The sequence below is a fragment of the Notolepis coatsorum genome (genome assembly GCF_963971535.1).
Source record: "Notolepis coatsorum genome assembly, chromosome: 11".
NCBI lineage: Eukaryota > Metazoa > Chordata > Actinopteri > Aulopiformes > Paralepididae > Notolepis > Notolepis coatsorum.
In genome coordinates, this window is record NC_140175.1 from 71,127,229 (window position 1) to 71,142,263 (window position 15,035).

At 39.3% G+C, this 15,035-nt stretch overlaps 1 protein-coding gene across 3 annotated transcripts in view; it reads left to right on the forward strand.

The window, feature by feature from the left end:
- The first annotated feature begins 2,863 nt into the window (after positions 1 to 2,863).
- Positions 2,864 to 15,035, forward strand: part of ptbp3 (polypyrimidine tract binding protein 3) — a 66,063-nt gene continuing 53,891 nt past the window's right edge. For 2 of the 3 annotated variants that reach the window (XM_084325181.1, XM_084325183.1), the window contains exon 1: positions 2,864 to 2,998. Coding sequence is in view for 1 of the 3 variants with exons in the window: in XM_084325184.1 (XP_084181310.1) it covers positions 2,995 to 2,998 (4 nt within the window). In the remaining 2 variants the exon portion in view is untranslated. The remainder of the gene's footprint in view (positions 2,999 to 15,035) is intronic. The other variant, XM_084325184.1, reaches the window with a different exon arrangement.

Below are 15,035 nucleotides of genomic sequence, written 5' to 3' on the forward strand. Positions count from 1 at the left end.
GAACAGAGCCCGCTACAGCCTCTGAAAGACAGTAATGTCGGCCTCTGAGATTATGGTCTCTGAGGATTCATTTTCCATTGAGAGTACATTATGGTAATTTTTTACACATGTTGTGCATTTTTGGAGTAGTGATACAAATGATTATGAATAAAAAAATTAACAATTTTAACATCAAAATAAGTATTTGTGATGTTAAAAAAACGACTTAGTCTAGGAATTAATTAAATATTGAGTAATCAAATGCATAACATGCAAAGATATAAAACAAAATAATTTGCTCTGGTCACTTTTGACCCATGCTTAAGGGTTACCAGTAGGCTATATACAGTAGTAGACTTAGTGCAAGTTTAATTTAGGTTTCTGTCCAAGTTAGTTATTTAAGTAGGATTTCTGTCTACTGTTTTTATAGGCTGTGACTTGGATTATAATATATTTAAATTACCTGTAGAATTTCAGTTTATATTTATAGGATTATAGTATGATGTTACCCCATAGAACCGTATTATTATAACTTGGGCTAATAAATCCATATACTTTAAATTTTAATTTAGATTCATGGTGTAGGATATCTATGGTGTAGGATATCTGTCTATTTTAGATTAGATTTAAACCCACCGAGGAGGAAAATCTACCAGTAGCAATAATAGCCTTACTCAGAGGTTAAATTAGGCAGATAGGATTAGAAACTAGCAGAAGACTTTTAGTCCATAATGATCTATAGTAGTTTGTAGCCTATTAGATCTGTAGTGTAGCATTATACTGTAATTAATCTATGTGTAGCTTTAATTTTCAGGGTCAGGTTATGAATACATTTTTGTTCTACAGCCTGAATGAGCATTCTGTTTTTGGTTGTTGTTTGTGTCATGCCTTTGTTGAGTGGTTGTGGACATAATATTAGCCAATTTCTCCACACCTGTTCAAATATATTTGCTTTGGCCTACTATTTCCTGGCTCAGGGATTCATTTTTGTCCCACTTCTTGTCCTCACCCCCACCAAGCATTTGTTTTTTTGTTTCATGGCTCTACGTTGAACATTTGCAAAGACATCTTGGTGGACTGACACAAGCCTTTAGTTCAGATTCGTAAACAGTAAACTATTTAATCTTACTTGTTATAAAGTGTATATCTAGTAAGGATACCAATTGCACACCACAGATACCACAAATGTTTCTATGAAAGAGAGACATCGAGAGGTTTTGTATCAGATTTGTATCATCAATTACTAACGGCTTCGTATGAAACCCTCCACCTAGACTCTGTTTGGAGGAGGGATATACCAGACCTAGAAAAAGATTTTGATTGGCAAGAAGCATGGGCAAATGTTCGACTTGCATCAAGGAACCCGGACCATCAACAAATCAATCTTAACTATATTCATAGGACATACTTGACTCCTATAAGACTGAACAGAATGGGTCTTAAACAAGACTCCAAATGCTCCTTATGTACAAATGGGGACGAGGGGACATTTATGCACATGTATTGGGACTGCCCACCAGTTAAGATATTCTGGGAAGAAGTGACCCAGCAATTATCAAATCTCTTAATTCTGAATATACCTGTACACCCCTCTATATTACTGCTGAATGATGTTTTTGAATATGCAGTACCTATACAGCAAAAGAGATTGGTTTTATCTGGTATTACAGTGGCTAAAAAACTGATAGCATCACGATGGTTTCAACCGGAAAAAATGTGCCGAAAGGTCTGGATTCTTACATATCTCGATGTGATTTATCTAGAAATATCTACAGCAAGAATTTTGGGTCTCAATGAATCCAAATTGACAATGTGGTTAGAAGTGGTGGAGAGAATAAAAGCTAGCATTTAATGGTAGTGTCTGGTTAGGAGCGAAGGATAATGGATGGATTATTCATTGGGGGGTCCAGGGCGGGGGGTGCGAGCAAGAGCATATGTGTGTAGGGGAATAGATAGCAGGTATTAGGGGTATATCTTGTATAAGACATTTATCCAAACGGTGAGTTAACTGATGTACACTGTTTTACAATGCTTGTATATCTAATTGTGTGTTGTCATGTTTGTTTATGTGTTTGTTTAAAAAAAAAATAAAAAAAAATATATATATAAAAAAAAATGTGTATATCTTATTAAGTAGATTAGGCTAGGGTTGTAAAGGAAGCACAGCTGTCTCTCAGACTCAGGGGTGTTTTTTAACTGTATAGTTTTGGACTGTGCTCTTTCAGGACTCCCTGGATTGATTGATTGAAAACTTTATTAACAGATTGCAGAATGGGTACAGTACAGTACAGCTCAATACATACAATTGTTAAGGGGATGCAGACCAGAGAAAGACTTTCATCTTGTTTACATCAGGGTCCCCCATTTTCAATTCATCATAACATATATGACATACAGATAGACAGTACTGCTACATCTACATTTATGACATACCAGATTTGCAAATACAGTATAGTTTGTGATACAAAAAAAGTCCAGATATATACATTTGATGTAGAAACTGTACAGACTGGAAGAAGATATCTTGTACATCAATGGGACATTCCTGGATAAATAAAGGATAAATAAAAATAAAAGTAGGCTACCTGTACCCCTTTTCAGATAAACTCCTTCATTCATCCCATATCTCTATGGATTAATTTCCAATAGTGACTGATTAATACTGTGCTCAGAGATAGCCAAGGAATCTCAGGAGCTTAGAGGCCATTTCACCTGTAGTGTTGTTAGGACTTTATTATATTGAATCATGTTGTTGTTCAGTGGATACTAACGCCATGATATCAGCCCCTCCGTTGCTCCCAGCTCACCAAGGTGTGTCTCTCTCCTCTCAGAGGCCATTTTGTGTGTCGTCTGCTCACGTCAGGAAGCAGGAAACGTGCCATTATGCAGCGTCTCACAGCGAAACACTTTCTGCTCTGGAGGGGCTGCCAGCACTAACAACACACCCAAACCTCTCCTTCTTCCTCCTTTCAGTGCTCCCTCTCTCCTTTCTCATCTCTTTCCTTTCTGCGATGGATGGGTAAGCTAATTTTTTTTTTTAAATAACTGCTTTATGTATATGTGTCCTTGTTGATAGAATCGCACCTGCGGCACGGGAGGAAATATAGGCAATAGAGCGCGAAATGGGAGGGAGGGGGCGAGTCCAGCCCCGCCAGCTTATTAATAAATCTATACGCGTTTTTAATGCGATCATATGTGATGTGGTGCTTTCTTATTGAGTTCTATCGGAGTTATTATTTCTTTGTTATTTATTTTTTACACCAATGCGTGTGTCGTATGATGATGATCATGCTTTTGTTTTGCTTTGCTCAACACAACAATCCCAAGTTGACGTGAGGAAGTAGCCTGATAATAAAAACATGGTTCGTTACAGCGCGCAGGGCCTGGCTGGTATATAAATCAAGCGATCTGTCGGTGTTGTTGTCGTGTGGATACTGTTGACGGATTTGCTCTGTAACTTCTTGACTTGTTACTGTATTCTTGTTATTACCGGAGATAGCTCACGCTTTTAGATCGAGCACGCTGAAACGAGCAAACGAAGACGTAAAGAGAGGGCTGCCATTTTCAGACACAGAGGGGCGTTCCTGCTTTTCTTGTTCTCAAAACAACGTTACAAAAAAACTAAAAGCTACCGAAACACAACTGTTCCTAGAATAATAAGTGTAGCATCCGCTATAAGTGCGAATGATTGGCATTTAATTGAGGTGGTGTTTCCCTAAACAAGGGGCGCGATATAAAGCATTGTTTGTTTACAACTTGTGGAAAATAAGGGGCATGTTGTTATGTGGGCGGGGGGCTGACTGAGCAGAGCCACCATTTCCCCCAATATTATGGCACCAATGGGCTAAAAACAGACCTGAGGAAAACACTGTGATGCTACATCCTACTGCCTATATGGTGTGCGAGCAGTTTGTCCTATATTATTTTAAAGGAACACGCCGACATTAAACGCGTTTTCCATCTTCTCCAGAGTCAGACAAGAAGATAGACACCAATTTCCTCTCAGTAGAAAGACATCCGGCTGCAAGCTAGCCTAGCTTAACACAAATGAATGGAAGCGGATACGGACCACTAGCCTAGTTAGGCTAATGGTCCGTGTCCACTTCCTTCATTTATGCTGTGCTAGGCTAGCTTGCAGCCGGATAGTAGTTTACTGAACACAGAGAGGAAATGGGTATCTATCTTGTCAGGCCTCATCCTGGCAAGTAGTGTGGGTGTTAAACTAAGGCTTCACCACTACAGATACAGTTTTGATTAATTATATATCTTGCAATATCACAAATTGTATATGGTATGAATCGATGAATCAATATGATACATGGCTCACTATCACTATGAATTGAAAATGGGGGACCCTGATGTAAACAAGACAAACGTCTTTCTCTGGTCTGCATCCTGTATTGAGCCGTACTGTATTGGACCCATTCTGCAATCTGTTAAATAAAGTTTTCATTCATTCATTCATTCATTCATTCACATTGTGATCAAACGCAATCACATTACAACATTTCTTATCAAGTCACAAACACATACAACCATACTGTAATTATGTTGATTAGGTAGTAAATCAAGAAAATACAAAGTTCTCTGAATCAATATATTTCAAGTTTCTTTAATAGTTGTCATACAGAAGTACAGAATACTTTTATACAAAATGCTTCTTACTGTTACGCTCCAGAGACTGTGCTAGACAAGATAAGTATCAAATAACATAGTATAGCATGTAAATTAGAAGTAGAAAATGAGGTCACAGTGTTCAGTATAGACATACAATGTTCGATGCAGAATAGACGTAACTGAGTTACCATATAATATACAATACTATGCAGTGTACTAATATACAATACTATATAGTGCAAAGCAGAAATGGGATGAGGTACAATTTAGGTACAATTTACAGTAAGGTGTACGAGTTGTAGTGCAATCCTTTATCAATAAATATAAAGTGTGGGGAGTGGGTGCTACAGTGTGTTTGTTTAAAGTGAGTGTGTGGATGTGTGTGCTATGTGCGTTTGATGGTTGTTGTGTAGTGTTCATTGTTCGTATTTACATCGAATTGCATCACTCTTTTGCATTGATGTAGGCCTGTTAAATAATAAATACATATCATTATACATGATAATTTAGTCAAGTATCCCTGTAAAACAGATTATTAAAAGCGAGATGTTCATCATAACATGCTAGTACCAACACACTGACCGACAGACATTATAGTTATTAGCAGTATTAGCATGCTAATGCTAGACGCTAATATGAAGGGGGATAGGAAGCATGTTAGGAAACATAGGAAGGATGTTAGGAAGCATAGGAAGGGCCATAGGAAGCATGTTAGGAAGGATGCTAGAAAGCTTAGTAAGTGTGATAGGGAGGATGTTAGGAAGGGTAATAGGAAGCATGTTAGAAACACAATGATGGGAATTAATTCATGCATACATTATTTTAATGTAGGTATAACAACGACAATAGGTTCACGAACTTCACTATGGCATTTCCATGTTGTAAACGGGCCAGCAAGCTGATTCCCTGAGGCTCTGAGCAGTGAACCTTTGTAGTATCGCCCTCTTGTGTTCAAAATGTGTAACTTTATACTGAATATAATATTAAAATACAAAATATTATTTGAATGGACAATGATGGACATTTATTCAAATAAAATACTTGTCGTCGACCCATTAAAAAAAAAAAAAAAAAAAAATTCCAGGTAGAGATAAGAAAATAATTCACATGGTTATGCCTTTATTTAGCTATTGTTGGAGGAATTGACTAATCTCAATCTCCTTTCTTGATCCTTTAATCACAATTGTTGCTGAGGAAAGAGGGCGGTTGCTGAGGAGATGGCACTGTGTGGTATGGCTGTCTTAAATACTTCGAAGCTTCGTTCGATGGGCATGGGATTCGAATGGGAAAATAAAATTTGAATATATTATTAAAATTTGATTTTACCTGCAAAATCAACTCTGCCTCTCTTTAACTACAACAAGCAATGCTGTTTGTTATTTAAGATGAGGTCGGACTCGGCACTGACCGATTTGTGTTCATTGTGCTGCTTTTATAAAGCCTCAAATGACGGCTTACAATATTTCATGAAAGCAAAGTGTTTTGTTTGTCTAAGATTTAAAAAGGTTTAAACTTTACAGCACTGACAATTCTCTATAGTATTTTTTATAGTGTCCCGACCCATATAAAAACATGTCTTAATAAAAGATTAAGTCGAATTCTGCCTTTGTCTCTTAACACTTTCCCGGCCACTTGGATGCGTCTAATCTCACGCTTAACGGCCAGCATTTCTAAACAGACTTGCACAGTCCGTGGGGCTGTTTGTAGAGCTAAATCTATACTTTATAGTATTGCTATCTGTCCATTCTCATTGTCAATTGAGACCATAAACCGTCCCTTCAAAATGGCTTAAAGAAATAATTTTTTCATCAATACGTTCTCATTTTATAGCGTCTTAAATATAAGCGTTATAAGGGATTTCGGCTAGGATATTTCCTGGAAGGCGAGATACAGGCCGCTAAGCTACTAACGTTATATCCAATGGCATTTCGGATATACAGAAGCTACAGTTAAAACTCAAACTGCATATGATCGGTATTGATGGTCCACCATGAATGCATGAGGGGGGGGGGGGGGATTTTTTGATTATTGATTACCAATAACCATGTTAGCCTCAGTAGTAGGGGTGGACGGTATAAACGGTATACGGTATAAGCGGTATTAATTTGCTCTACGGTATGGATTTTGACTATACCGTGTAACCGGTAGAGTAGCTCTAAAATAGCAATGACGTCATGTAACCACAGCGCTACTATTTCAATCGCATTTGCCCCTAAAAATAGATAGAATTAGTCATAGATAATAGATCTGTGCAAACTGGAAAAAGTTATTTAGAAGGCTTCGCGCAGTGGGCGTGTCAACACGCAATTGTCATTTCATAATAAACACATATCACCGCGGCGCACAGCAAGTTTCAATTTCAGTTCCTGGCATTTTTAACCAGTGGAGAAAGGTAAGCGATGTCCCTATCGTTTTTCTTATATGAATTATTCTACGTTAATAAAACATACCTGGTGATCAACTACAGTTTGCTGTAAACATTATGATATGCGTGTAGTGTTATGATAACGACGGCTGCAGCGGGAGCCGGAAGGACGGCGGAAGCAGTGGATTTGCGAATAGCATGCAGCTGCAGAGCCGCAGAGCCAGCGGCGCTTTCAGGTCAGATCCGCTCAACAGCGCCCCCCCACCCAACGGCTGAAAGCTGTGACCAGACCTGAAAGCGCCGCTGGCTCTGCGGCTCTGCAGCTACATATGCTTCTAGCAAAATCCAGCATCCAGCCCGGCTGTTTGCAATGGGAGCAGCACGGACTCGGGACTTATTTTATTTGGAATATAATGACTTTATACGCAAAAGTAGCCTAGTTTTAAGTTAAAATATTATAAATCTACATGCCTTGAGGATGTCATTCTTTATATAGCCTGCCTATCAGGCAAAAAAAAATATTCTAACGGAAACACTGATACCGTGATATATACCGTTACCGTCTATACTTCAAATTATACCGTGATATAAATTTTAGACCATACCGTCCACCCCTACTCAGTAGCCACATTCGTTGACCGGGTGGATGGATATCAAGACAAGCCTTGATCAGCGTGTAATTTACGTGAAAAAGATCTTACCGTGGGCCGGTTGGATCCCCCAGAGATCAATCGCCATCTGGTAGATCGATATGTCCATTGGCTGATGATATATTCCTTTACTGCATAGTGAAATCCGTGTCCCAAAACGTAATCCGTGTAACAGGCTATAGGCATCGCTTCAGGTTAGTAGAAAACTACATTGGAAATCCAGAAAAAACAAGACAACTTCTGCCACAGGGAACACCGCATTATCGAGATAGCGCCCCTAAGAGGATCTGGCCGGTAATGCACTTTTTCGAATTCAAAGAGTAGGGTACTTCTGCAGTGCCGCTCGGTGACCTTGATAGGTTATTAAAATGGAATAAAAGCCCAAACAACCTTGCCACGGACATGTCCGTGGTTGGTCCTCAACGGGTGGATTCGAACCACGGATTTATCCGTGGCCCGTCCCGAATGTGTTAACTACATATAAATATTTATATAATTGTTTGCTTTATAGACGAAGGTTGCAACATAACTATGTAATGTAATGTTGTTGGCTGTGTAACGGAAAGCAGCCGCCCAGGTGACTCATTATTAATTTAATTAATTAATCCAATCCACTTTATTTATAGAGCACATTTAAAAACAAGTGCTGTACAAGTCCCACAACATAAAAAAAAAAGAAAAAAATGTAATCTCGAAGCTTCGAATTAAAATCAAATCTCGGCCCCGAAGCAGGGCTGTACAGTGCGATGATCTCGTCGCAAATTGCCCCTTAATTTGGCCGTTGCGAGTTGGAAATATTATTTGGGAGCAACGTTGCGAGTTGTGATTTCAACCCTTCATTCGCATTTCACTCCTAAATTAATCCATACAAATTGGATACATTTTAAAAAAAAACATTAGCCTACAACCAGGGCTGTACAGTGCGACACAATGTCGTGGTGCTATGAAAGAATCTGTCGGCAATGAATGAACTTACTGCGATCACCGATAGCCTGAGTGAAAAAAAAGATTTGCGTGTGGAGTGAATCTGGGTCACGCTAGTACCTGGTACTTGTAGTCTATCGTGCGATTAAAGACCATGTCCCTATCTGCGTAGTCTATACATCCAACACCAAATCCCATAATTCCTAGCAAAACGAAACTGAATGTGGGCTCTCTTCCTTTCAATATGGGCTATTGCATCGCCAAAGAAGCACCTCATTTTAATACATTTAAGACGCAAAAAAGAACAACGGAGTGGATATCAGTCCATCTTATGACAACCACGTCCGATGTGGAGAGATGATAAGATGATGATGATTGATGTGATGATGTGATGATTGATTGACGGGGACACGGACACTTCTAACGTTCAGGTTCAGCTATGCATTAGGTGAGTAGTCCTACCGTAAGAGCCTCATACGGGTCAATTAAACCTTTTTGATTAGTCTTTCCTTCCAGCTAAGTTGGACTGAACATTTCACTGTCAAAAGCGCAAATGTAAATAAGGTTGCGTCGCAACACGGGTTTCAAAATAAAGGTCACATATACAAATACCTCTCAATTCTTATTAAAAAAAGTCCCGGATATACATAAACATTAATTGGCATAGATCTCTATAAACGGCCCAACACATTGATCACTTTAGGCACACACTGAAACCAGTAACATCACAAATATGAAGCAGGTAATTACCCATACAAATAAACCTTTCATGGGGTTATTTACAATAATAATTCATTTGATTTCTAAAGCACTTTTCATTGTGAAACAAATGTATGCAGAGTTTCTTGTCCTCCTGATTAATGCAATGGTGTGTGTGTGTTGTGGTGATCTCATTCAAGGAGCACTACACAAGCGCGCGCACACACACACACACACAGTTTGTTGTTTTTGTTCTATTAGTGATTTACACACTTTCTCAGTTGGTTCATTATAAAAGATACAAACCTGAAAACAAACGCACTTAAATGTTAAATAAAAGGACCACAGTAATGAGGCAGGAGGAACATATTTTTTTAATAATGGTAAAATTGTTATTTAAAAATTTGCCCCTAAATGTGCCCCTAGTGAAAAAGCTTAGCGTACAGCCCTGCGAAGCTTCGAATGCCAACATTTTTTTTTAAGGTCAGCCCTACTGTGTGGGCATCATTTTTAATAACGATTATCAGCTTATATCGGCCGCCAATCTTGGCTGACTGATATACCCCATTTCACGAGCCCTAGTTAGTGCTTTTTGTCAGCATGTGGTGCTAAAAATAATCCAAAAAGTTACACAAACGTGTTTCCTCCTGTGTGTGTATGTGGTGTGAGAGCTGAGGCTGGTACCGGTAGACGTTTGGTTTTCCAAGTAAGTTTGAATCAGTTGTGTCTGTGGATGCTGACATAGTATTTATGTGGTAGGTTCTGTGTAGGTCAAAGGTCATGAGCCAGGGACCACCTGTGAGTATATTGTTCTACTGAGGCAAGTGTTGTGTCTGGAATTGTTGAAATTCGACAAGGTTGAGATAGTTGGCAGGTAGTCATAATAGTTTCTCTATAGCGCCTGAACTTATAAGGCCTGATCACTTTTATCTAATTTGATTGAAGGCATTTATTACTCTGTGTTTGCAAAGCTTCAAGTGTTTTATTTTGTATTGTTTGTAAACATTGGAAATGTACTTTGAGTTATGTGGGAGCTGAACGTATCAAAGAGATTATTATTATTCCCTGTGCTTAAAAATAAATAGGCTAGGCTTCTTTGTGAGGGGTTTAATGAGAGGTTGTATTTTATTTTGATTTTGAGAAGACTGCCTGTATAAACTAGAACATCAGCGGTTCAATCCCTGCTGCTGTTGTGTGAATTACGTATTGTGGTGCTGCAGAGATGTCTCGGCCTACAGATCATATTCTACTGGAGACTTAAGAAAACATCTTTGTTTGGTACTACAGATCCCTGCAAAAATCACACCATGATTATTTGAATGTTTTGAATAGAATAATGACACACAAATGATTATTCCCTCTACTACTGTGAATAATATCACAATTGCAATCAGTCAAAAATAATTGCAATTAGGTAACTTAATGCTACCGTTAAGCCTTTGCTGAGCATTGGTTTTACAGAGTGTTATTGTGGATAGAAAAATAGGTCAGTGGATAGTTTAACCCAGGTAGTGGGTTGCTAGGCTCAGTCCTAGCAAGTAGTGTTTAGTTAGCCATGTACCAATTTCAAACCCTGCCCCCCTTTCTTGCTCCTCCAAACACCTGCTGCTTCCCTCCTGAGAGAAGCAACATTTGTGATTTTGAAGGATCAAGAAAAGGGGGCAGGGTTTGAGATGGGTCAATTGTTATTATAGGGATGCAAGAAAACATTTCCTCTAATTAATTATATGCGCCATTCCTTGGCGAGTAGTAGGGCTGGGCGATATGGCCTCTAAATGATATCGTGATATTTTTTGGCCATATCGCGATACACGATATATATCGCGATATTTTGACATTTCCTCTAAAGCACTTAAAAATGCTTGATTTAACCCTTTGATGCATACAGTCACGCCAATATGATGATTATAATAAGTCCCTGCAACATATGTTTGCATTATTAAACCATGAAGATGCTTTAAAAAATTATTTAATGAAAATGTACTAAGTAGTCTACTGACACACTAATAAAAAAGTGTATTTACATGTATTTATATAAAAACTCTTGGGTGCCTAAGACTTTTACACAGTACTGTGTTTTCTATCCACTTTAGCCAAACACACACACATAGATATATGTATATATATATATACACACACACTACTGTGAGAAAATAATAATCACACACAAAGGTATAATGGCTTATAGCAGACTTAATGATTTTAGAATATTTCAGATAATGAAATTAAATGTTTATATCATCAACTATCCAGTTAGTATTTATACTGTCTGTAACGTTTGGCTACTGAATGTAGAGAGAGAGCGAGAGAGAGAGAGAGAGGGGGCGAGAATGAACAAGAGAGCCAGCCCCCCCCCCCCCCCCCCCCTCGGGTTTTGTTCTAGGTTCGCGTTTTGATTGTCTAAGGCTCTAAGCTGCCGTAGGTGATGACGTCGCACTCGAATGTAAACAGGAAGAGATGGAGATGGAGACACACAGAGATGGAAATTGGATGATATACAGAAACGAATAACCAATAAATATGAAGTTATGTTTAAACTTCTGTTGTCAAGCGTTGTCAATATAACCCACCCCCTTTCCTCACGAATGGAACTAGTCTTGTGGAGTCCGCTTTGACCGTTTTCCAGGGTTAGCAGCTATCGCTAGTTAGCTTAGCATAATCCTAATGGATACCTTGGTTAGCAGCTACCGTTAGCTCATTGCTTGTGTCAATTAAATTGCATGTTATTAAAGGTCCGCGCTGGTCTGTCTAATGAAATTACAACCGCAACATTATATCGCACTGTACAGCCCTGACTACACTAACGTTAGCCTATAGCTCCGCCGTCCCTTCTCGAGGAAAGCACTGCGAGTGTCTCTCGGCCGCGGGCGGCGCCATATAAACGAATACTCGATTTTCGCAATATAGTACAGTACTACATCTCGGGTAGAACAATCCGCGATACATCGAGTATACTCGATATATCGCCCACCCCTAGCGAGTACTCAAGTAAGCATTTAAAATGTTTTATTTATGTTATTGTTGGCTACATTAGCTATTAGTTCATATTAACTAATTCTCCATATTAACATTAATATTAATAATGACCATGACCAAGGGCAGCTGGGTGGCGCAGTGGACATTGCGCTCGTCACCAACGCAAGAGACACCGAGTTCGACTCCGGCCGTTCGGCGTTGCCTCCGGCTTGGGCCAGCCGTCATACTAACTCAATTGGCAGAGTTAGCGGGTGGAAGTCGATGGGTGGTAATCTGGACGTTGTGGACAGCGACTCCTACAGGTTGGTTGGGGACGTCTGCACAGCAGAGACAGGAAATGGCGGGGGTAGTGTGAGCCTCCCACACGTTACACCTCGCCAATGAGAGTCCGCGCTGGCAGGTGAAAAGATGTGACAGGCTGCCTTCTCGTGTATTGGAGGGGACACATGATGCAAGGCTTCTATCCTCCCTACAACCGGCCAGTGGGGGGCATATGCGAGCAACGTTCAAGACGGGGGAGGGGAGAATTGGCACAGTGGAATTGGGATGGGAGAAAAATAGAAAAAGAGGAGAGAAAAAGTGGATAAAAAAAATAATTACCATGACCAGGTTTTTCATGAAGTGTCAAATAAACTAAAAGACCATAAATGTAAATAGTATGTTTAAACTAAACATTACCTTCCTTACTTAAATCAAACAAGTCACAACACAGTCGTATCTTCTTTTAGGTTCCTCTGCGATTGTGTTTGTTTTGATCTGATGGCCTCTTTTCCACCAAATTACTCAGTTACTCTTGAGCAAGGCAGCAAACCACGACATGAAACTGCCCCAGAGCCACCGCAGTGTGGCTGACCCTGTGCTCTGACCTCTGACTGAATGAACAGTGTACTGTATGGGGTCTGTGTGCACATATTAGTATTCGGATGAATACTGTATGCAATAAGGCTTGATCATGAATTCAATTACATGAGCAACATGGCCCGGAGTCCTCTCTAGTTAACTTACCGAATGCATTTAATCATTTGTGTCAAACAAGGGAGGCACGTCTATTAAATTCTGTATTATTTATGAATGTAACTCGAGCCCTGCAAAGCATGGTAGGTAGCATGAATAAAACGGTATTATAGGCTCGTAAGTCATAACATGCGCAACGTGTAATCTAACTAGTACGCAATGAATCACGTTCAAAAATATAAGTAACTTATCTTAAACCACTATTTCTGTGATTCTGCCTAGAGCCAGGATTCTACAGTGCGCGTTTCGCTCCCATTTTATAACTTCCGTGTTTCACGTCAACGCCAGCTGTAAGGGATGGGCTGACCCCGATACCCCCACTTTCAATTTTAGAAGCTATCTACATCTAGCTCTTCAGCCCTGCATTCTACAGCCTGTGCCAACTCCTCTCGCGAGTTGTGCTGTTTCTATGTGCAATGAAAACTCTTAATGCGGTCTATTAATGCGTCTAACATGCTTTACATCCTCGCCATTCTTGTATGCCCACATCTCGGTAAAACCTTAACTAACATTAGCTGCTAACTAGGGCTGAGCCCAAACGTTTGAAGGTTCGGACCTTCATTCGTTACGTTGGCATTCAAATCTTAATTAATGGGTTTGAACCTCCGCTTTTTTATCAAAATGTTTTCTTTTTATATTTTATTTATTTTACACAAAAAATATATACTAGAATGTGATATATCAGAATATCACAGTACTATGTTATGTTGTGTTTACAATCATTTGAAAGTCGCGCACACAGGGATTAAATCGCTCCGTCCTACGACGGATTTCCGTCAATTTGATTCCAAGTCGCAACAAATTTTCCATCAATTGGCTACCTGGTGTAACGGTCACAAATGTGCCTATTGTATTTCTGTGTTGTTATTTAGTTGCAGTGCCATGTTTGGTCACTAAGTGGCACTCTTTGTTTGTACCGGATGTAGCTACAGGTTTAATTTGATTTAACCTGAGCCAGTGACTTCACTTCCTGTTCCACCTGACGTCCGAGAGCAGCGTCAAGCGTCAACTGGTTATAGTTAGTTCTCTAGTAACGATGTGGCTAGTGTTTGTGATCACCATTTATTGATATAGTTGTGTACATTGAATGAATGCCGTATGGTCATAGTCCTCATTTTATATGTTGTTAATAATAAATGGGTATGTATGTACCAAATCCCAAAAGTAACAACGTCTGGTAAGCTACTTGCTTAGCTATCCTGGTGTTATTATGTTCATGCTGACAAGTTGACATCATACAGCCAGACACCGTTACACTGGTATAATATGATTTGTAGAGGCATACAATCTATTTTGATGTCGGTATTAGGTAGCCTATATAAATTATATATAATAGCCTACATATAGGCCTTTATCGGCTACAACTATGCGACAGTGACTTGCGCATAACGCATGGCACAGACACGGAGCCCTGCGAAGCCTGCATACATTAAACTAACTTGATCGTTAATCTAACTGTTGTCCTTGTATCTTTACGCTTATGAAAACATTAAATAATATTTATAGGCTATAGCCTAGCCTCCCCTCGTTTGGCCATAATAGCCTATTCTCAAATGGCTATCCGCTGTGGGCTATCTCCTCGCTGACGGACCAGTAGCCTATATCATATCATATTCCTATGTCTCCAAGGAATTGTGGGGCTCTGGGGAAGAAAGGTTTGGAACCCCTGCTATAGCCTATCCTTTATAATGTTATAGGCTATTTTATTTACAGTAGTCTATTTTAGGGCTGGGCGATTAATCGATTTTTTTATCGATTAATTCGAATGAATGATTTAGGACGATTTTGAAAAATGTAAATAGATTTTCAAT